Consider the following 23,402-nt stretch of genomic DNA (forward strand, 5'->3'; position numbering starts at 1 on the left):
CTAAATTTCTTAAACACCATATAAACGGTTATTTTTTCTTATATTTGTGTCCGGAGGAGGGAGTATAAATTATTATTCTGACACAAAAAATAACTAGTTTTTACTTACATAAACGCATTCTACATTACAGATCATCTTGTATATATATAAAAAAAAAAAAAAAAAAAAAACCATTACAGATCATCTTGACGTTTGCCAAAATTATAACAAATTTAAAACTTGAATAAAAATTATAATCCTTCCATTCCAAAATAACTATCAGAGGCTCCTCCAACCAAACATCCCTTGAAAGGATGATCATTATATTGTAAATCATGCCAATATTCTTAAATTAATACATTCAACTAATCTTTTTAAATCTTGTAAGGAAAACTACTCTTTTTAAATACAACAGAGATATGCCTATGAACAGTATGAAAAATAAAGCATAATACAATGGTATGAACAAAATTCATAGCTGAATATGTACCAAAAAAAATAAATTTCATAGCTGAACTAAATACATATACTGCTGTTATCGTTGAAATGCTTTGAATGCAGCCGTTAATGCATAATCCTTGGAGGAATCTTGCTCAAGTGCAATTTCCATTCTGAAGCACTGATTAGCCTGAAAATCCAGTAACAAAATCTTGGTTTTAGAAGAGGACTGAGAAAGAACTCACGCGGTTTCTTCTTTCGTTTGAGTTTGTATGGTATACTCCAAATCGTGCCTTTGTTCTTTCATTAATGGAAGGTTGCCAGGAATTTCCTTCTCCAAAAGATGTAAAGGTGTTTGCGGAGGGTATTTGTTCAAAATGAAGTCTATTTCCTCGCCACTCACTTCCCTCTGATTGAGAAGAACCTAAAGTGAAAATTTATAAGCAGTAAGCGACACAGAACTTATAAATGGATTATTTTCACCACAGTAGTATGAAACTGGTATAAATTATAATCTCTACTAGCACCAAAATGCTTGCATATATTATACTACTAGTTACTTCAAAATTTGAATCTACTCATAAACCACTTTTATTACTTATGGTTAGAGATCTAATTTATAAAGTTCTTAAGAATTCACAAACAACATCGCGAAGATCTCACTGCAAATTTACCTTGATAGTTTCAAGCAAAGCTGCATGGTGCTCCCTCAGGCGAGACACTGTTTTTCTGTACATGTCACGTATCAATTCTTCAGTTCTTTGTGCAACTTGAGCTTCCAGATTAAAATTTAGGGGAGGCTCAATCAGGTCGTAATGATCATAAAGAGCCCCTTCAAAATCCAGCCTTGGTCCAACAAATTTAAATGACTTCCTCCAAGGTGGTGCTTCTCCATGTATGACCATTGGATCCTCCAAATTCCAACTGCATGTAAATAGGGGGAAAGAATCTTATGGCAAAAGAAAATAAGCACAAATGTAAATAAAAAAAAATACAAGTAGTTATGCTCACATGGTTAGTATTTTGCGAGCAAGCCAGGAAGCATGTGCAAGGTATTCAACTGAGGCTTTTGATGTGTCACGTCCATAGATGACCTCCTCAGCAGCTCTACCTCCAAGCATAACCTGTATACCAAGACAGATTCAAACTGAAATACATAATCTAAAAGGAGAAGAAAGAAAGAAAAAAGGACGCTACTTCATATACTTGAGAGTAATTTACATGCCTGAAGACGATGCAACAATTGAGGTCGGCGTTCAAACATATATGATTCATCATCAAGCCGACGGAATACCAATTGAGAGAATGTCTGCCACATGGTAGTTTTTTTCGTTAGTATATATTAACAAATAGCCTTGCATTTTTCGTTAGTATATATTAACAAATAGCCTTGCAATTACATATATAGAAATCATACGGCCTTAACTAGAACATATTTCAGATAGGCGCCCAACGGACTTTTCTTCCTATTCATTCCTATGCAATGCTTCAATTTCTACTGAAACTTTCAATTGTCACATATTTCACATCTAATTTCCAACTCTACAGTCTACACACTCTATTCCTTGCCTTTTCTCTCCTTTATAATTCACATGCTTGGATTATCACAATATTTAATCCCAGATTCTCCAATGTTAACAGTAAGGAAACCGTGTTACATGTGTTCCCAAATATGTATTGGCTATTTCTCAAACATGAGCATAGGAAAGATTGACAAAATGATTCTAGGAGATAGTTGAGGATAACATATAGTGAAGGAAGCTGAACAAAGACCTGACCACGAGGCACTATTGAGATTCGTTCGCAGTATTCAACTTTTGCATTCTCGTATCGCCGGAGCAGATGAGAAGTTATTGCAACTCCCACTTCGGTAGTTGCTCTACGACATTGTCCTTGATAACCTAAGTCTACTCCCATACGTTTAGGTCCCACAGTAAGTCTGTCCACTGCTTCATCCATATCTGACTGAAGAATTGAGTTATGTCGCTTCCTGACAGCTACAAGAGCAGCCTCTTGGACCAATTGTGCCAATCTTGCTCCAGACCATCCTGAAATTAATATCTTTGTTCAGAGATTGAAAAGAAAATTTCAAAGTTAAAACAAAAAGTCCGTACCAGGTAGGTTCTGAGCATAGCTGGACAAATCAACAGAATCTGATATTTTTACTTTGTTAGCATGAATTTTCAAAATATCAAGTCTTCCTTTTGCATTTGGAGGGAGAATTTTGATCTACATGAAGAAAAACTAAATGACCATTAACAGTGCATTACCATTGAAATAATTGCATATAACACAAAATAATCAAACAAACTTATGACAAGACAGGTAAGTTAATGTTTGCATTTAATAGGAAAACCAAAGAAGATTCTCTTTCCATTTGTCATTATCTCAACAAATCAAAATAATTTACCCCGAACCCACCAAAAGAGAAAAGAAATTCACTAACTCAGCCACAAAAAGAAACCTTTCTATCAAGGCGACCCGGACGAAGAAGTGCAGGATCTAACAAATCCCTACGATTTGTGGCAGCTAGAAATATGATCCCCTTTCCAGTATCAAAACCATCAAGCTCTATCAACAATTGGTTCAATGTAGTTTCTCTTTCCTGGGTGGCTGCATTATACAGGTTATCTGTCGACTCGTTGAAAGTACCTTGTCGCCTGATCACACACAGTTCACAATCAGTTGGGGAGATTGCTTAGGGGGCTTAGCAAGTAAATTGACAGCAGGTGTAAAACATGCAACATCACTAGTTTGGCAATGGTTTCAAAAAATTTAGTTTCCCATAATGAACTTCCACAATTCAAGAACTTAAGCAAAACCATCAACTACCATGAAGTAAAGTGGACTACGGAGAAGTATCTCATGCCCATCAATATTACATTTAGTGTCTGCAAGCTTGCAATTAAAAACTATTTTCATAAAAGACACCTAATCCCCCACATTCCCTGTCCTTTCTCATTTGTAAAAACGGTATATGTAACAACCAATACATAGATTAGACCAACCAATAGAGTAACATTGCAAGGAACACAGTGGCCTTGCAATTGTTTGTATACAAACTTATTGGGAAGATTCAAATGTCCACTGGGTTTAATATAAAGTTCAATGTTCGGCTAGGATTCTGGGCTTGCTAAGTTACTCACTCGTCGATTCATTTACCTTATGGTCAAATAGTGTGGATGGTATAAATTCATTATTTCCACTAAATATGTGAACATGCCTGGAAAGACACAATGGACAATGTTCATAATATAAAATCATACAGTCCTACCTAGTAGCCAATGCATCAATTTCATCGATAAATACAACTGATGGTTTGTTTACCTGCAAAGAGAAACAAATATTTGAGTACCCACCAATCACAAACATACAAACCTGAAACTATACAATGTACACCATTTTCAATAATCAAATGCAAAAAACAAACTTATACTCAGTCATATCTCATGTTGACCATCTACCCATTTTTAGCAACAAGTGAAACAATGGTAATGAACTTACCAACAAAAAAAGAGAGAAAGAAGCAAACTTAATGAATATCTTTTTAACATCATCTATACTTCTAGAGAGCAAGGAACTGAAGGATTATGTTATTATCTTGATCAAACAAATAACAATTCATAAAGGAATGAACTGTTGAAAATTGCCGTATGAATAAAAGGTTGTTGAAAATGTTCAATATATTTGATTAAACAAAGCAAAAATAAAAATGGGTGAGTATATATATTGTTTCTTTAAGTGATCAATACCCTTAAACGGTCACCTAACCATTCACGATAACTAAGGGACTGTGTGATCAGAATTCAGAACAATCTGCAGCATGTGATGCTATACAAGTAACTGTACATTGGGTGAAGGAGCAAGAAAACATGATTCAAGAATGTAATCACATTAGCACTTCAGCAGCAATACATTGTTTAAAAAAATCCAGAAGAAAAAGTAGTAGTATCACCTTGGCTCTTTTAAACAAATCCCTAATACGTGCAGAACCAACACCAACTAAAAATTCCACAAATTCTGATCCAGCCATTTGGTAAAATGGAACACCAGCTTCACCAGCTATAGCCTTGGCTACCAAGGTCTGCAAAAGCACAACAAAACTTAAACATAGCAAGACAACACAAATTCTTACATCCAACATAACTGTGGCATAGCTGTCTGACCTTGCCACATCCAGGTGGGCCCTCCAGAAGAACACCGTGCGGAGGTTTGATCCCCATCTTATCAAATAGCTCGGGATTTTTTAGGTACCTCACCAACTAAAGAGAATAGTACATAACCTTCATAAGTTTGCATCCATTACAATAAGCAGTAAGCAGAGACTACTAAAACGAGGCATAAAGAAGAAGGGAAAAAATGTGGAAAATTCCAGGAAATAACTGCTGATGGGGGACAAAGTTATATTATTCAAAATGATTAAATAAAATCGTCAAAAAGTTAATATAAGTTATGGCTTCTTCAAAGTTCTCTTTGTGCAGTTGTTTATGTATTGAAGTGTTATACACTGTTCATAATTGTGCACAGCCACACATCAAGTTGAAACTTTCATATTTGTGAGCTGCTGAACCAGCCAGAAAAGTAAACTGAGATGTTTTCTTGGTCTGTTAGATTTGCCTAAGTTAATGAGTTAGGACTATATGGGCAATTGCCTGCAGCCCAAGCCTCTGTTATGAATGAACTGGGGAGTGAGGGGGAAATTAAATAGTGGACGATGGACCCTAAGCTGAAATGAGACATGGTCTCATACACTAAATAAATAAAATTCTCTTTCAAGAACGGAGTAAAGCAACATATAAAGAGAAAAAGGGATATGTCCCGTCAGTGTAAATTAGTTTAACCCTAACATTCAATGAGAATCTAGTATTTTGTGGTTACTTTTAAATTGCAGTTACAAAGTGGGCTTATGTGGCAAAATCATGAGTTCTCATCGATGTTGGTGTAAAATATTTTACACACAGGGACAGAACCAAGTGCATTCAAAAAGGGACCGTTGCCATCCCATAATCATGTACAACTACTTACACCTCAATATAGAAATAAGCACCCGCCCCCTGTGTAATAATATAAGAGTAATCAAAATAACTCACCTTTTTAAATTGATATATGCTGTATTATATAGTATAATAATTACTTATTCATATTTCCACTTAATCTACACAGACTTACTAATTACTATTAATATTTGATTGCGTCTAATTTTTATTTTTTTTTTACTATGAGTGTGTCTAATATTAACATGGTATATAAATGTGGACTTTACTATTTTAAATAAATTTTAAATAAAATATTATATATGTTCTCAATTTTTTTACAAATATACGTTCTTCATTATTTATTATTATAATTATTTTTTTTACTAAAAATGGTAAGGTATGCCTTTAATAATTTTTTAGAAGTCTATATTTACACAAACCCCTGATATTTCATAAAAATGAAAATATAGAGCTAATAAAAGATAGCATCATCAAGTTTAATAAAAGAGTAACTGGAAAGTGTGTTGAGCAGAAGAGTCTAACATGTAGCATTGATCAAGCAACAACCTTCAAAAAAACTTTAAAATTTAAATAGTAAAAAGAACTATATTTTATGGTCAACAGTGTTAAAAAAATTGGAATACTTTAACTGAAAGATATTTGCCCCCTACAAAAGATCAAGTTCAATAGGCCAAGACTTTGCACTGCAGCCTTCTTGTATAAAAGAATTACCTCTTGAAGTTCATCTACAGCATCATCAATTCCAGCCACGTCAGAAAACCTTATTCCAGTTGAACCCTGAAAGAATGTTATTCCAAAGCCAGAAACTAAGAATGAACTTAAAAAGACTTTAAAACTAGAAAAGTAAAAAGTTTTAGGAATGGAGAGATTAATGTAAAGATAGACGTTAACACACATCAACACGAGCTTCAGCTTTTGATAACGAGAAGTTCATTCCCTGCCATAGATCCTGTATATTGGATAAATATCTCTTAGAGTGTACTTATCTACCAAATGATTGAACAAATTAGCTCAAAAATTCATGCATAGCTTTATAAGTGAATCACTTAGTCACATCACCTACCCACTTCCTGAAATTTTTGGGTTTTCTTGAAAGAGTGAAGCGAACAAGAAGGACCATACCCACAACTATAGGCAGGGTTACAGCCAGCGTCTGAGCACTGGAAGCTAAACCGGCAACAGTGCAAAGCTCATAAATCTTAGACAAAAAGCCACCGTCCAAGAAAAAGTCAACAATTTTATCCCAAACCCTCTCCAGCATTGAACCAGCAACTCTAAGAAAAAACTTGAGAATTGGTTGGGCTATAGGCCACGCAACATAGACAGTTGCAACAAATATAAAACTGGTAACAACAAATACTGCTGCTGAAAGGAAGCCACCAACTAGAATTGCTGCTAAACCCACTACTACTGTCACTGCTCCAAGCTCAGCCACCACTCTGCTAGATATGGAAGATGCAACTGGATGAGGGTACTCTGACATTATTCCCACCCAAGACTGCAACAATATAATTTCAGAGTTAAAAGAAAAATTACTATATGATCACCCACAAAAGGATTTCATTCACTACACTGAATTACTTAAACTCTGAGTCTATAACTACAAATTATGCAAGAAAATCTATAGCACTTGAGGTTTATTTGGTTTGAAAAAATGCTTACTGTTTTCATTTCTTGTTTTCACTTTTAATTACAAAACTATAACCTTTTTTCAGTCTATTTCCTATTTCCAACAATATGTACAGAAAACATTTTCTTAAGCCAAGCATACCCTTCGGAAAAGAATATGAAACCTAAAACAACAAAGCTAATTGATTCTCTCCTAACAGCACCAACAATGCCAATGTCTCGCAAATTATAGATTATTTTCAAGTATGACAAAAATAACTAGATCAACAACCGTAATACGCCGACTCTCTATCTCATATCGTGGTCCGGAATATTCGTCCAAAATTGCTTGAGCTTCAATGCTATCCACCCTGAGAACCCTACAAATTTCACACACACACAATCTATCACAAAAACCACAATGCACATAGAACAAAGCATAGAAAACCACATATAAACAAAACCAAAACATCATCTTTTTTTTGTTCTTTTACCATTTGGTAACTTGCAATCTCTTATCACCAGGAATTTCCTTCAAATCCACAATGTAATCCTTATAACCAATTCCATAATCTTCCTTTAAAGTTTCCTTTGAAGTAACCAACTTGATTTTATCTTTACTCAACGCTTTAGTGAAATCCTCAATACTCATTTTTGGCAACTTCTTCAAATTCTCATTAAACTCTTCCTCTTCAGACAACGGTGTAGCGAAAATTTGCTCCGGAACATAAAGTTTCCCTTTATAATCTTTAACCAAATCATTCAAATACACAGAATCTCTCTCTCCTGAAACCTCATCATCACTCTCACTCTTCCTCTGAGAATTCTTCAAGCTCAATCTCTTCAACAAGTCAAAAATACCCTCATTTGATTTTTTACCCAAATTCTCTTTTTCTCGTGAAGTATATAACTTGTTACCGATTAGATACTTGGTTGGAACTTGGCTAGGATTTTCCTCCAAGACACGTTTCACGAAATCATCGGAACTGGATTTGCAGAAGACTGTGAATGGTTTCCGAAGAAGAAGCTGTTTTGTTCTGTTGTGATTGGAATGAAGGGTTTTATGGCGGTGGTGAGTGTGAATGTGATATGAATTGTTGTTGGGATAGCAGAGAATGTTCATTGTTGTTATGGTAAATTCATGTGAGGATGAATTTTTAACATGTGTTACTGAAAGGGTTTATCGAATTAGGGTTTTGAGAAAGAGGAACGAACGATGAAAATGCACGAAGAAGAAGAAGAAGAAGAAGAAGAAGAAATTACAGAATGGTAGAAATGTTTGATTTCCCACCCAATCCGATAAACCTCATCTTGCATGGTTTCTTAACCGGGTCGGGTACAGCATATTGTATGACCCATTTTTTTTGTCTGAAGAGAGAGAAGGGAAAAATTAAATAAAAGCATGAAAAATTATCAATTTGATTATTAAATTAAACTGTGTCTTTCTAATTTGGTAATGGGTGGAAAATCTAATCTAATAGGTAGTTAAACTATTATTAATCAATATGATTAATATCTCAATTCTTTTGAAAATAGGAGAACGAAAGTCTACTTTGATGGGTTAAAATTAGTTCAAATAGTAGTTCCTTTTAATATAATTTAAACCAAAAATTGTTCAATTTTTTATATATGTAATATAATTTTGAACATTGATATACTTAGTCTACCAAGACTATGATTAGCAAAATTAAGATATAAGTTTGTTGATGGCTGAAAAATTAGTAGAATTAAATTAAAGTGTTTGATAAATTTAATTGTTATAAATATAAAATGATATAAAAGTACATGGTTATTATATGTGAGTGAATAATTTTTTATTTAAAAAAAAATGCAATCTTTAACATAAATAAATACAAAATGAAACTGTAAAAAAAAAAAAAAATACAAAATGAAAATTCAAAAACACGTGTTATGGCCCAAATATATTAAATGTCAAGCAGAGTTGGCAACTCGGAGTTGCATTGGATATTTTTAGACGATTAATCATATTTTAGAAGGATCTAGATGAACTCAATTAGATGAGTTAGTTTATTAGGATTGACCAATGTGTTTTTTTTTTGGACAAAGGATTGACCAATGTTATAAATAAAGAGATTGATGAATGTAATCAGCCAAGTAAAATTAATGAAATAAGTTAGTTTGTTAACTTAATATAGTCTTTTAGTAGTTTTTAACAATTATCTTTTTCATTTATGATCAACTAAAATACTATGTTACCGGTCATTCCACTATATTGCATTATATATGTAGGAGGTCGGAATCCAAATCCCAGTCATACCACTTATCCATCTTAAGGGTAGAATTTTTAGCCACTAAACTACTTGACAAAAAAATAGTTACCAGCAAAATAAGAAAAATATTTAGGCATTTTTGTTGAGAGATTTTTATAGTAATTAGAAAAAACATATTTTTCCCCGCAAGCACAAGTGCACAACACACGATTTAAAAAATAAAATAAATAAAACAAGAAAAAACTTCATTTTTTTTTACGATAAAGAATACTTATTATTTTCTTATATGTTTGTACACATTTTAATAAAAAGATGACAAGATTTAATATATATTTATAAACAAAACTTTTTAACCAAATAGAGTCACCTCACTCTCATTACCTTTTTTAAAAGAGAAGAGATGCTTTATTTCGCCTATTTGGCAAATAATAAGCATACATATTGCACACACAAATTATAAACCTTACAACATCTACAATGGAGATACTCATTTTTGAGTACTTAACTGGACCCCGCATGTACACATCACTTATTTATAATTTTTTAATAATACTCCCTCCGGTCCTTATTATAAGGAACAGTTTGAATATTTTTTTTGGTCCTTTATATAAGGAACACTCCTTAAATCTATGTTTTATTAAATAAGTAATTCATTTTATACCCTTATTGAATTGAATTGTATACTCCAATATAACCTATTCCAATGCTTAGCATTAATTACACACACATTTCCCATACAAAAAAATTGGAGGCAAATTTTAGTAAATAAAGAGTCACGTAAATGGTCTACCACCATTCAATCTATATATTCATGTATGAGTTACATTGAAATTAAGAATAATGGTTTAGTATATTGATAATTACAAGAGACAACAATCAATTAAGACCAAGGTTATTTTTGGAATTAAACATAACATTTTAGAATTTTTAATAAAAAAAATAGGTCTCCTTGGTCTGTGTGTTTTTGTCAAACTGTTCCTTATAATAAGGACCGGAGGGAGTAGTACCTAATAAGTACTCAATTCCTCCAACCCAAACCTCTTAAAAATTTTTAAATAGATCCCACCAATAACACATTCCACCAATAACTATGCATCATTATAAATAGAACCCACAAAAATAAAATAAGTACCACTTCTTATAATAGAACCAGTACCTATTAGATACTCTTTGTGTTTTGCTCCAATGAAAATACCTATTAGGTACTAGTACTTAAAAAAATAAGTACCCACCATTGGAGATGATCTTAAGCTTAAAAACGATACTAATGTGGGCTTAGGTTTAGAAATGAGCCCAATAGGCCCAAAGGAACTTTATAGACAAAAGTTTAAACTAAAATTGGTGAGGTGCGCCAGCCTATGCAGTAGTGCAACGCATGGGCGACACTCGAGAAGCCCAATAGCAAGCTATTGTAGTGACTTCTCCCCCTTAAAAAAGTAATTTAATATCGTGTGGCCCATTGGACCACATATCAGATATTAAACTGATAAGAACAGATACTACACTTGATCTTAGCCAAAAGGCCGAGAAAGGTATGAATTGAACGTTGCACTCGCTTCTGCTTTTATAGCTAAAACTTACTCACTTCCTTTCTTAACTCCCCGATGTGGGACTATTTCACAACAGCTATTTTGAGACTTGCTCACTGGTACAAACCATTGTACGCATGTGTTTATGAGACCAACAAAGAGCAATTACCAAGGTGAATCTCATGTCAATAAAACATTCTACAGATTTTTAGATGCTCTTTAAAGAATATTTGAATCACTTTATGAAGAAAAATGAAGGAAAAAGGAGGGTTAAGAAAGGATGAATATGTCTAAGAGAGTGAATGATGGGTATACAGTTCTGTGAACTGAGTTTTGCTTCTCCTTCCTTTGTCTGACTTAATTTTCTTTCGATTCTTAAGTCATTGAACTCAAACTGTGTTGATGACCATATCCATTATAAAGAGTAAACACTGAAAGATTTTGAGGCCACTAGAAACAATCAATGCTTCATGAAATGTAATATCATCATTATTGGATTTAAATATCAGTTCTCAAACTAAAGTAGCTAGAATTTTATTTTGATGAGAGGAATTGTGATTTAAATATCAGATTCTGATGCTATCCACAAATATTGCTAGAATTTTATTTTGTTGAGAGAAATTGCGAGTGAATATCCAATTGAATGAACGATTTACGGTAGCATACAGCAAAGTGAAGTGAGTGTACTAAATAACTGAAACGAAACCGAGAGCTTTTTATAGCATAGTGAGTCTTTATATATAGAGTATAGACCACAAATCTCTTTACTCCTAAACATAACAATCAGAATAATTACCAGCATTAGCTATAATGAAACCACAACTTAATTAACTGTAAGCTAAGGCTATTAAATAAACCCTTCATCGTTCATGCTGTTGACGGCTAAGGCTATTAAATAAACCCTTCATTGTTGTTCACTCGATCATTTGAGTGCCGGTGTATCTGTGTTATTAATAGGAAAATTTGTATTCCAATTAAGGACACAGTAGAACAACATGCTGATATACTAATAGTCATATTTGCAAACTACTATGCAGATCTGACTGGGATAGTGAGGTAAGGAAGCCTTATTTTGATGTATTGAGGTGCTCACGTAAAACTGAAGCAAACAAACACAGAATGTATTATGAAACGTCTAAATGTTCTGACTTCACAATAGTTGTTGACAACATCTAAGTTACTGTAATAATTTATTATGCAACATTTCAAAGTGCTAATATAGATCAACTTAAAGTCTTGGTTACAAGTTGCAACAAAGACTTGTTATGCTATGCTAACAATAGAACACATACTAATTTTGTCTAGTTTCAACTTGGTTCGAATCTATTCTGACCAATGTATTTTCAAAACTCTTTTGCTTGGGATAGAGTGAGATACTATTTTTTGAGTATAGATTCTCTAAACTCGTAAACATTTCCTAAAATCCTACAAAATGTTATACACATATATGATACACATTCATAATACCATACAGATTCATATACATGCCTTCGATTAACAATGAAAGTTTTAGCAATTTCAGAAGATGTTATGCCTATAGATACGTATGATACAGATTTTTCTTGTTAACTTTTTAAATTATTAATTATAGAAGTTTTAAAATTTTCCTCTGAAATATAGACCAGTTGCTTTAAGAGGCTGCAAATTCAAATCTTATTTCTTGCTCATATAAGGATCCAACCGCACATCCAGGAAATGGAAAGCAACAATAACAAACATAAGTTCAAGAACTTCTAAATTAAACTTCTTAGTTTTGGAAGTGTTCCTTCCCATTTCAATTCATCATTTTTTCTTGGTACAGTATACATAGAACTTTTTTCTACCTTTGCATTATTACTGTATAATTCAGTAGCAGCAATGCAGAATACTTCATTTCATTCTGAGTGTGTGCTTGTTATAGGTTTCAATTACAATACAATACATGCTCCATTACAACCTCAAAGAATCTGCCAAGAGGAAACTATTGAGGCCATGAGAAGAAATGTATAAGATCTTCATCCTTTCTCTTTGAGTACCTCCCATTCTAGCCAAATAATCTGCACATAATTATCTTTTCTAAGAACCTGCGATAGAATCACATTCCAGCCCATAGCAAACTTTCCCGGACACTCCTTTCTCTGAATTAATCCCCATTGTGTGCAATGTAGCACAATTTTCATGGTGCAAAATCCAACATATATGCACAGTAACCCAATGAAGCAAGTTTCTAAAACAGGGAGCAAATGTTGCACCTAAGAAAACTTGTTGAGGATGAAATGGTGCTACTATGGGAATCAACTTTTTCTATTCTGTTGGGCTGTTTCAACATACTGCTCTGCGAGTTTCTTTACTTTCTCGCCTTCCTTTATGAGGAAATTAGCATTCTTTGATTTGCAATGATACTTCATAACCTTATCAGTTGTTTTTGCAACAGCCCACCTGTACTGTTCAGCCGAGATAACACCACTCTTGCACAATGGCCTGATATGCTCCTTGATGTATGCTTCTACCTGTACAAAAAAGACCAGTACTATTAAGGAAATATGGCAATTAGACAGATAAGCCCAGACATTGATATTATAACCATTGCATATTTAAAAAAACAAAGAAAATGAATCATAAGAGAAATTAAGAGTATGACCGTTTTGAAAAAACGTTTCATGTTTCCATTATCTATTTTTGCTTTTAATTATAAAATTGCCACTTTGTTTTTCTTCTGTCCTATTTTCAAATATTTGTCTAGAAAACTGTGTTTTTTTACTGTGCAAATCTTTAAAAATAGAAAACAAATGAAATTTGTAATTAAAAGTGAATATAGAATTTTGTCATAAAAAAAAAGGAAGTGAAAATAGAAAATAAAAACAAATAACATTTTGTTAAACCCAACATATCCTGATTATCAAATACCTTCTTCGCTACTTGATTTTCATTGTTAGACTGCTCCTTCTTTTGAAAATTTTCACCGGTCCCAGATACGTTAGATTTGTCCGTGATAGTGGAAACAGACGCATTTTCTGCAAGATTCCCATTCCTGAATTCAGCACCATTTTCTAGTTTGTCTAAGACCTGTTCTTCCTCCTTATGGCAATCATTATTCTCGCTTTGAGTTTCTGTCTTGCCTTCTCCGTGTGGTGATAGTAATTCACCATCTGGAAACTTTTTTATAAGTGGTTCTTTATCAGGGCCATATAATTCTTCAAATTCTGAATCAACCGGCTCAACAGCACCCTCACACGGTTGTAGCCCAGAAGAAGCAGAAGGCTGACCAATCTCCGCATCAATGGTAGAATCCCTGTGGACTGCATCACTGTGACAGTTTGGTGACCGAGAGGCATCTCCTGGCACTTCATTGTTTTCAGACCCCATACTGTCTGCAGAATCCGAAGCATTATTTGTTTTCTTCAAGCTCGTGGTGGAGAAAACAAGTTTCACTTTTGGTTCACTTTGCTCTTGTGTTATGTTTGGGATATTTGTAACACTAGCGCCTATGTAATCATCCTCTTCCAAATCATACTCAAAATCACCATATATATCCAGTTCAGGATGAGAATCTAATTCAAGTATATCATCAGGCCCTGACATTTCATTTTCATTATGTATTTCTTTGTTCTTATGTGGACTGCTTGGTGGCGAATCAGACAACAGACCAGCATTTTGCAATGCTATTTGAACTGCTGGGTCAGTAGAAAGATCATCAGTATTCAGTTCTGATTGATCAGTATGCACTGCTGGGTCACTAGAAAGATCATCGGTATTCAGTTCTGATTGATCAGTATGCACTGGCGACGAGGTTGGTGGACTTGTGTCTGTGTCTACATTGGATGTTGTGTTATTTGTGCGACGCAATAGCTCTTGTGAACAAAGATTCTGATACACTAGCTTGCTGTTTGATCTGTCAGCAACCTCCTTTTCAATATTAATTGCATCTGCTACAGCCAATTCTGTATGTGCAGTTCTGTGAATGATTGTCAGATTTGTGTTCCTCAATAAGCGTTCCGTCAGGCGGTAAAGCTGTGTCTGTTCAATACATTAAAAGTAACAAACTCTTAAAATGATAGAATTCAGACATATGTTTCAACAACAAAAAAAACACTTGGCTTTTTTCATCTCAAATTTTCTTCTCCAGCTATATATATAACATGTGTCTTGAAAGGGTGGAACTGGGAGTCAAAGGTACAGCATACCTGCCTCACTGATAAAGGAATTTTATTGTGGCGACAAGGTGCCAACACGGGTCTCATATCAGTTGGTAATTGGGCCTACTCACAATGAAGAAAAGGTGAAAAATTATATTTGATATCAACGACAAAGGTTATAAAAACAATTGCAAAAAAAAAAATCAGATAAATTACATACAAGCAAAGGATAATTTCCTTTAAAAATTGCATCGTCTTCCTGACTTTCATTTGCTGTGTTACTGCTTGCAACAGCTGTCTTCCTTGCAAGAACCTCCAAGGCCCATTTTCTTTTATCAGTTTTCATAGAATCGGATTTCAGGACTGACTCTTTTGTGCCAACTTTGGCACCAGCTGAAGAAGAAACTGATGTCCCTTCTGAGTGACTGCTTAAATGTGCTTTACCAACTGGACCGCGTACAATCTTCTTATCTACTTTTTTCTCAGAAGAGCAAACGCTGGTCTTTGATAAAAGATTATTTACCTCTGTTGCTTTAATAGTCTTGATATCAAGAGATTGATTTGGTCCTTTTACTGATGAGTTATTTTGTTTAGTCTGCTCTGAAAAAGGTTTGACATCAGCTTTCCGTGGGAAAACAGATGTGTCTGCTATATACAATCTGGAGAGAATTGGATTCTTGGCCTGACGTTCAGGAGCTTGCTCTGATTCTGGGTTCTCTGAACTTTTTTTTAAGAGATCAAGAACTGATTTTAAAGTTTCGATCTTTTCAGGCTTTGAAGCTCTCGTGCAACGATATTTCCAAAACTCAATTTCACAGTCCCTATCCCATGCACGCTTTCTTCTTCCATTGGATGATGCAAAAATTTTCCTAGTTAGATTTTCTCGTACCTTTCCTTTCTGCAACATTGACTTCCTTGCCTTCAGAGCTGAGGGGGATAACTTATTTACAAGTTCAGTTTTAGGCCCTGTTATAGCAGCCCTGAATGCTTCAAGAAGATTTTTATCAAAATGGTTTTCCCCGAAGTTTATATCGGATTTGTTGCGGACAGCTTCTCTAATTTCCTTCCTTAGATTTTGGACTAATGAGGATGATTCTCCATCATCAGAACCTCTCTTCATAATCTTTTTAACCCTCAATCCAGCCATGTTTTCTTTCTTTTCAGCTAACTTTCCACTAGCATTAGTACCCGCAAGTCCCTTGGAAAGCCTACGTTTCGTCCCTTTAACGATATTCATTATATCTGATGCCACAGTTTCCTTTGTTGGAGAATGTTTTAAAACAGGGCTCTTCTTAGTTTTGTCAGAAAGTTGAGTATCGACCGAGTCATTAGCACTAATCATTTGATTAGCAGCCGCTCTAATTTTCTTTTGTGAAGCTTCAGCCGATAGTTCAGGCTTGGCATCTTCATCAACTTTTATATGAACTTGCTCGTGACTGTAACATCAAGGAAGAAATTGGAGGGATGAATAATTAAAAGAACGCCAGGATTTAAACGTAAAGAAGTAACAATCAACAAATTTACTTCAACAAAATATGCATTTAAAGATTTGAAATTATCAAGGTACAAAGAATATACTACAAAAACCAAGGTTCAAAATGCTCCAAATTGTTAGTAAAAAAAAAAAGGCTCCAAATTGTAATTTTGTATTTCCATCCAAAAGCACAACTTCCAAAATGACATGTTATGCAAATAATTGAATAACTACATGCTTATAAAGGCTGGCATAATGCTAAAAGGCAGCCCCTGTATATAAGAATTAGGTTTGGATCTCTTAGGTTTTAGAATAATATATAAATTTCTATGTGGAACAGTGCGTATAGGTTCATCATCAGAACCCGAAGAAAACCATTGCACACATCTTTAGCAACATAACTAAAGGAAACCCTGATAGTGTGTTACCACTTGAGGAACCCAAATACTATTGGTGATTTTCCTTCACAAGAAGAAAAAAAGTGCTACCAAAATGGTGAGTTACTGATTCAAGACCACTAGTAACCACCCAACCCCCTTCTTCCCCCAATCAGAAGAAAATAATCAGCCGCAAGTAGTGATTAGAAATTTAGAAACTGGAGGAAGAACTACAGAAAATCTTATGGGTTAAGGACGCATTAATTTCTCAAACCAAGGGTTATTTATTGGGGGATTGAATCTGAGTAACAGATTCCTGTTAATTAAGAATTAATTGTCGGGTGATTGATTAGTAACTAATTGAATACCTTGAATCTTTCCAGCTAGTATAAAAAAAATTGGACAGGTTTGCAGACCCTCAAAATTCTGCAGTTTCTACTATTTATTCTATTGTTTTGCAAGTGATTATAATCTCTGTAATAGCGGCTTGTTTACTTCTCATGTAAAAAAATCGAGTTCCTATCAATTCTCTCTCCCCCCACCCATCCCACAACTCTGTTAACAGTCACAATGACTAAGGAGCACAACCCATCTTAAAAAGATATTACATTTAAAGGAATTATTACCTGAAATCAACATGCTTCCTCTTTCTACCAGTCACTCTGGCATTGTCCTCACAAGCATTGGTTTCAATTTCATCTCCTGAGAACATTTTATTAATGACATTATAAGGTTTAAAAACTAATTCAAATGCTTCTAAGCCACACTAATATGATCCACCTGTGAATCCAACAGTCTAAGAGTGGCCTAAAAAAAAAAAGAAAAATGAACCATATTTTTCAGAATGGTACAGTACCTTTCAAAAGAAATTCTTCTGGACTCGAGCACGGGACATTAGTTGCTTGATCTTGTGTTTTGCTCTTGTTCACATTATCAACTAGAAGTACATTAAGACTATGACAATCAGACTACCTTACAATTGTAGAGCATACACACAAAAAAACTTATAATGATATGCTTTTCAAGCTAACGAAAAGGTAGTGATATGTAATACAGTTTACCGGATAAAAAAGAGCCCACCGACAAACCAAGATGAAGACCCATATCAGATTCAATTTTGCATGGACTAGTTTTGACATTGGACTCATCAAATAACTTGACTCCGTCAAAGCTACTCGGTTCACATCTTGTTCCATTATCACTTTTCTTTAAATCATTTAGGACGGAGGATTTAGAAGTTGGGTTACATGACATATTGTGTGATAAAGACAGCTCTAGTTTTTCTCCCTCCATGATCGGTGACATAGTTGTCTTCTCTGTTCCCTGCAGCTGATTATTTTTTTGGGACATTAAATTACATGATTCAGTCAACAAATCAACTTCAGGAGGCAATTGACTTCTCTCGCTTGTTTCTGGAACCCATTTGTTTCTGTCAAGCATTGAGACAACAACAGCGGTCTCTCCAGTATCAGCAATGGACACGGACACTAATCTGGAATCCTCAACATGACATTTAATGTTATTGTTATCTGGGTTGCATTCCAGGGTTGCCTCCTTTATTGAATTGGTATCTGTTTCTTTAGAAACTTCATCAACCACACATCTAAAACAAACCCTGAATTAGAATATTATAGGACAAAAAACAAGATACAATATACTATCATTAAAAATTCTACAATTCATATGCTCATGTTTGTAGGCGACAATAATTAGATACCGACTTAGCAATGTTTAGCACGTCATTCCAATAACTAAGATTTTCTTTTATTTCTTTTGATTGTTAACGGTTAACCACGTCTTAAATATTTTCTAATTTCCTGTTTAAAATTGGATTATCAATTGTCCAACCAACTTTTTTTTATCTTGGAGACCCATACTGAAAAGAAAACTTCAGATAAGCCATACTTGTTCTTTTCCTGTATTTTGATGGGTGGATACTTTTTTACTCTTTGTTACAGGTGTATGATATAAATGTTGTGTTGTCAGTGATTTATTTCAAATTTGTGAGAATTCATGCATAAAATGTTTGTAGAAAACAACAACAGTCATAATAAAAAGAAGTAATTACAAGCACAAAATATCCAACAGAACAACTGGAAAATTTAACTTACCTTGGGCATAACCATGTACTCTCAGATGTACCTTCAGTATCAAATCCCACACAGAAGGCGTGATACCTGTCACAATGGAGGTAAAGCAACAATCAGGGGGTATTTCTCCAAAAACTCTAGAGATAATTTCATTAACTGATACCCTTGCCACCCATAAAAGTGGGTTAGGAAAACACTTGCACAAGCTCTCTTCTACTATTTTATTAACACTGTCTCTCTTACAATCATGATCTACTGTGTATTTAGAACGGGTTGATCATTCATTGCCATACTTTAATAAGGTCAAGGTAATCTTAACTATGCAAATACGTGTCTGACTGTATCCATGACTTGCATCAAATTTCTGATCCACCTTCTAGACTTAACTATCCATCTATAAGTGTTTGTTATGAACTTATGACCAAGGTAATCGACAAATTTTGTGATAAGCTGAGAAATGCAAAACAAAATTCTGCCAAATGGCTCTTGTGGATGAGCTCTCTAACAACAGCAATATCATAGACATATAACACAATACCCTACATAGATTTTACCCACTCAAGTAACAACATATTCAATCAAAAATAGATTTAACAAACTGCATATCTGAAACTTACTAACCTAATCCATTCACTTGTTCTTACCATATATCACATGAATCACAAGCGATTGATGTATCAAGACCAGAATCTCCTTCAATACTTGCCAATCCATTTCGAATTTTGCAGCCATCACCATCCAAGCATGTAACTGCCTACAAAATGATAAAATGCCTAAAGATTAGTGTTATACATGTGCTGCAAGGTGTTTGTTATTTAAAAATGTTGAGGAATTTGGAGAAGCATTAAGTAACCGAGATAAAGAATTAGGAAAATAGTTGTGTGTGGTACACCCAAAGAAAAGGGTACATGTCAATATGTAGTTGTAGTATCAGTAGCAAAAATAATGGTATGGCGGTACAGTAGTATGCAATAAAATATTTTCAATCAGTTTAATTGTGTTCTTTATTTTTGTATATTTACCTTTTCACCCATTATCTCTTACCATGAAAATAAAGTACAACAATAAACATATAAACGATAAATAAAACCATATCAATTATGACACATTTTTCGCATCAGATTCATGTTAGTTGTATGGTCAGATATAAAATATATAAACGATAAATAAAACCATATCGCACACAACATTGAACTTCCTGCATGACTTTGGAAAAAACATGTGAAATATGACTCTGAAAATAGTATTAACATTAAACTTATGATATGAATCAAAAGATCTTTGCATATAAAATATGCGCTAATGCAGAAACGCAAGAAATGCCAGAAGCAAGGTTGCATCAATCTGAACTAACCAGATGTCAGCATGTTTTCCCTAGTATTCTAAAGTTGTATTATACAGAAAACAATTACATTTTCATCAATGTAGTAAGAGGGAAATGCCAGACTGTTAGTCTCCCCTTCGATCGACCAGTCATCATCATCGTCTCTGCAACATTGAAGGAAAACAGTTAAAAGACTATATAATTTTTTTACCGCAGAAATGTACAAAATTGTAAAGCATTTATTCAAAATTAAGTGATAAAACTATAAACTATTTTCTTCAACTTTGGTCAAGCGATACAGGATAGAAATAAGTGTGCAAATTTCTTCAATTCACGACTTTCAGTTTATTAACAAATTCTTAAAATCCCAAGTTTGATATATGTATATGTGGACAAATATATACTAAAAATTTGGCTGCCTTTTATACCTACAAAATGGTGGGAAACTTACCCGAAGAGTGAGCCATCTTCAACTTTATTGCTCCCTATGGTATCATATACCTTTACAATTATGAGTTTCATACAGTTAGCCATGCACCAAATATTTTCAAATTTCAGTAGTACTTCCAAGATACTAAATCCATAGATACCATAGAAGTTTGATAATGATACTAATCAAAACAACAAAATGCATGATCCCAAACATAATAAATAAGGTGGGCAAATTCAATTGTAACCTGAAGAGTTATACTAAAGCAATGAAGATAAATCAGCATTCCGCAAATTTATATCACTCACTGGAACACAAGTAATCAACTGAAACTCGTTCTGGCAAAGTGGGCAGAGATTAGTGATGGAAGCCCAGTTGTCAATGCATACAAAGCAGAACCTGTGAAACAAATGGACCGTGCTAAAAATATCATATTCATTTTTCAACATGCACTCTGAAAAATGAAGGAAATAAATACTAATAGAGTCCCTTATATTATACGGGTACAAATGAAATCCCCCAAACATACACAGAAAATTCTTCTTAAAGGTCACACAACAACACAATCCAATATAAGTTAAATTTTGCTCACCTAGTGTGAGAAGGCTTATATTGTTGTTGCAATGCAACACAAGATCTGAGTGGCCTTACAATTCAATTGAAACCAAGTCCAACAATGACTTGATCCCACATATTGTGGCAATTACATTTTAGCATCACATTTCATCAACAACAATTGTACTTATCCATGTTAGTATCGGGTCTATTATAATAAAGATGTAAAGCACAATCCACAACGTATATCGCAGATCAAGATGAAAATAAAAAACCAAAAACATATAACATAAGCTTCTAATGACCAAAATTCAAGAAGAAACGGAAGAAAAATAAAAATACCAGTGCTGACAGCAATCCAGTACTCCCCTGTCAATAACCATATCCATACATATTCCACATCTTTCCCCTTCAGCATCTAAATTATCCTGTTAATTCACACATAATAAGAGTTCAGGTCAAAATTAATACCATAATTGAGCAATCTTTCATATTATTCAAAATCAAATTCAAATATTCATAAGCTACTAGCAGCACAAAATGATAAAGAAATCAAAGTTTTCAAAACTATGTGTGATTACTTGAACAAGCAATAAACAGCAATAATTTCATTTTCCAAAAGCTAGAATTAGAGTTAGGTAAAGTAAACAATTAAGAAGCAAAAGCATGATGAGTGAGGGTTTAAGAAGTGATGAGAGGTTACATTGTTATCATTGGTATCAAATGAATCCTCCTGTGACAGTGTGAGCATATCGTTCGTTTCAAAATCCGATTCCATTGAGAAGCTAATTCGAAGCCGGAATCGGTTTTGATACGTGAAACGGCGACGAAATTTAGGAACGAAAATGCTTTGGCTTAATTCAATTTGTGAAATGGGAAAGGGTTTTGATGAAACCAGCAAATACAAATCGAGTCACGGAAATTCGAAGGCCAGAGAAAAGCGATTCCGGCAATGCTTAAATTTTCCAACTCATTAATTGATTAATTGATATATGCCATGTTTGGAGATTTTGTCAGGACTTTGTGAATTTTACTTATTTTCGAGCTTATAAATATATAGTTTATGCAAATACATTTTATGTAAATTTATAATTTTATGTATTATTATAAGTTTGTTGAGATAGTTTATGATAAAATAGTTTATAAAAATACAATAATTTAATTTATATTGTATAAGTTGTTTGCATAAGCTCAAAAATAAGCTAATTCAAACGAACCCTTAGTGTTCCAGATACACCAAAAGAGTCTCACATCACTTGATAATCGAGGCTAAAGATAGTTTATATACAACACCAACACCTTTTAAATCATCGATACGTTTTTTCTACAAAGGACAACTGTGAAGCGTTAATCCCAAAGTAGACAATCTCCCGGAGATGTGGACTTGAGTTCGGATCGGAACATCAACGCCGTCTATGATGAACGAACCCACACATGCTCGTGGGTTGACACCCTTTATCCCCTTAGCATCGACTGATGCTAGTGTTCCGGATACACCAAAATAGTTCCTCATCGCTTGGTAATCGAGCCTAAAGGTAGTTTATATACAACACTCACACCTTTTAAACCACCGGGACGTTACAAAGAACAAAACTGCGACGATAAAACCGCAAAGCGGACAATTTCTCGGAGATATGAACTTGAAGTCGGATCGAAACACTTAATTATAAGCTCACATAACGATATGTAATTATTTTCCTTAATTTCATCCTCTAAATATAAAACTATTTTTTCACTTAAATTGTATTAATGATATGATATAATTATGTCAATATAATTTAGCTCAACCGACAAATATCGATATTGTTAGATTGTGTACACTTTTATTTGAATTCGAAATTTCACAGTTGTGTATGTGAATTCCCAATGATGATTGGCACTTTGTTTATAAAAAAAATGATATTAGAATTCTTATTTACTTTTTTATTATATAGAAGAATTCTTATTTACTTTAATAATTTAAAATATAAATCACTGTTATTTTTTATTTGAGGAAAATTATAAATCACATGTTTTTTTTTAGGTGCATGTATTGAAAATTATAAATCACATGTTTTTGTTTTTAGGTGCATGTATTTAGGGGTGGACAAGGCCCGAAAAACCGGCCCAACCCACACTGCCCGAAAAAAGTAAACCGAACTGGGTCGGATCTAGACGGTTTTTTGGAACCGCGGGTCTGTTTTGCGGGTTATTGTGACTTAATATGGCCGGGTTCGGTTCAAGAAAATAGAACCACGGATAACCGAACCAAACCG

The 23,402-nt window shown here is 34.0% G+C and overlaps 2 protein-coding genes and 1 non-coding gene across 4 annotated transcripts; all 3 read right to left on the reverse strand.

Moving 5' to 3' along the window:
* Positions 1 to 219: 219 nt before the first annotated feature.
* Positions 220 to 8,446, reverse strand: LOC123915625 (probable inactive ATP-dependent zinc metalloprotease FTSHI 1, chloroplastic). The gene is made up of 15 exons (XM_045966814.1): positions 7,517 to 8,446; positions 7,315 to 7,402; positions 6,478 to 6,912; positions 6,310 to 6,363; positions 6,126 to 6,191; positions 4,584 to 4,679; positions 4,373 to 4,501; positions 3,692 to 3,744; positions 2,882 to 3,077; positions 2,532 to 2,646; positions 2,191 to 2,465; positions 1,643 to 1,726; positions 1,429 to 1,541; positions 1,092 to 1,341; positions 220 to 841 (listed from the first exon to the last, which is right to left on the reverse strand). The coding sequence occupies exons 1-15, from the start codon at positions 8,143 to 8,145 to the stop codon at positions 659 to 661; spliced, it is 2,766 nt and encodes a 921-aa protein (XP_045822770.1). The 5' UTR covers positions 8,146 to 8,446; the 3' UTR covers positions 220 to 658.
* A 2,148-nt stretch (positions 8,447 to 10,594) lies between these two features.
* On the reverse strand, positions 10,595 to 10,789 carry LOC123919232. The gene has a single exon (XR_006813141.1). It is a non-coding gene; the product is annotated as a U2 spliceosomal RNA (small nuclear RNA).
* Positions 10,790 to 12,585: 1,796 nt separating this feature from the next.
* Positions 12,586 to 22,205, reverse strand: LOC123915627 (uncharacterized protein At4g10930). Of its 2 annotated transcripts, XM_045966815.1 has the most exons (14): positions 21,851 to 22,205; positions 21,490 to 21,575; positions 20,901 to 20,991; positions 20,614 to 20,663; positions 20,251 to 20,326; positions 19,483 to 19,592; positions 18,860 to 18,925; positions 17,810 to 18,351; positions 17,605 to 17,685; positions 17,375 to 17,450; positions 15,118 to 16,333; positions 14,946 to 15,020; positions 13,669 to 14,778; positions 12,586 to 13,271 (listed from the first exon to the last, which is right to left on the reverse strand). In XM_045966815.1, exons 1-14 carry the CDS (start codon positions 21,923 to 21,925, stop codon positions 13,056 to 13,058), a joined length of 3,870 nt encoding a protein of 1,289 aa, XP_045822771.1. In that variant the 5' UTR covers positions 21,926 to 22,205; the 3' UTR covers positions 12,586 to 13,055. The 2 variants fall into 2 exon arrangements, with proteins under 2 accessions (XP_045822771.1, XP_045822772.1); XM_045966816.1 differs by lacking the exons at positions 21,490 to 21,575; positions 21,851 to 22,205 and having other exon boundaries at positions 20,840 to 20,964.
* Between the last annotated feature and the right edge of the window lie 1,197 nt (positions 22,206 to 23,402).

Source organism: Trifolium pratense, linkage group LG3 (genome assembly GCF_020283565.1).
Source record: "Trifolium pratense cultivar HEN17-A07 linkage group LG3, ARS_RC_1.1, whole genome shotgun sequence".
NCBI lineage: Eukaryota > Viridiplantae > Streptophyta > Magnoliopsida > Fabales > Fabaceae > Trifolium > Trifolium pratense.

Bases quoted from the DNA above. Each gene is read 5' to 3' on its own strand.
- LOC123915625 (XM_045966814.1), bottom strand. From the start codon at position 8,145: ATGAACATTCTCTGCTATCCCAACAACAATTCATATCACATTCACACT. The intron at 7,403-7,516 runs GTAAAAGAACAA...TGAAATTTGTAG, and splicing joins AGATTGCAAGTTACCAAATG to GGTTCTCAGGGTGGATAGCA. The intron at 1,342-1,428 runs GTGAGCATAACT...ATTTACATGCAG, and splicing joins GCTCGCAAAATACTAACCAT to TTGGAATTTGGAGGATCCAA.
- LOC123915627 (XM_045966815.1), bottom strand. From the start codon at position 21,925: ATGGAATCGGATTTTGAAACGAACGATATGCTCACACTGTCACAGGAG. The intron at 17,686-17,809 runs GTAAACTGTATT...ATGTACTTCTAG, and splicing joins GGTGGGCTCTTTTTTATCCG to TTGATAATGTGAACAAGAGC. The intron at 13,272-13,668 runs GTATTTGATAAT...TTTTTTGTACAG, and splicing joins AAAATCAAGTAGCGAAGAAG to GTAGAAGCATACATCAAGGA.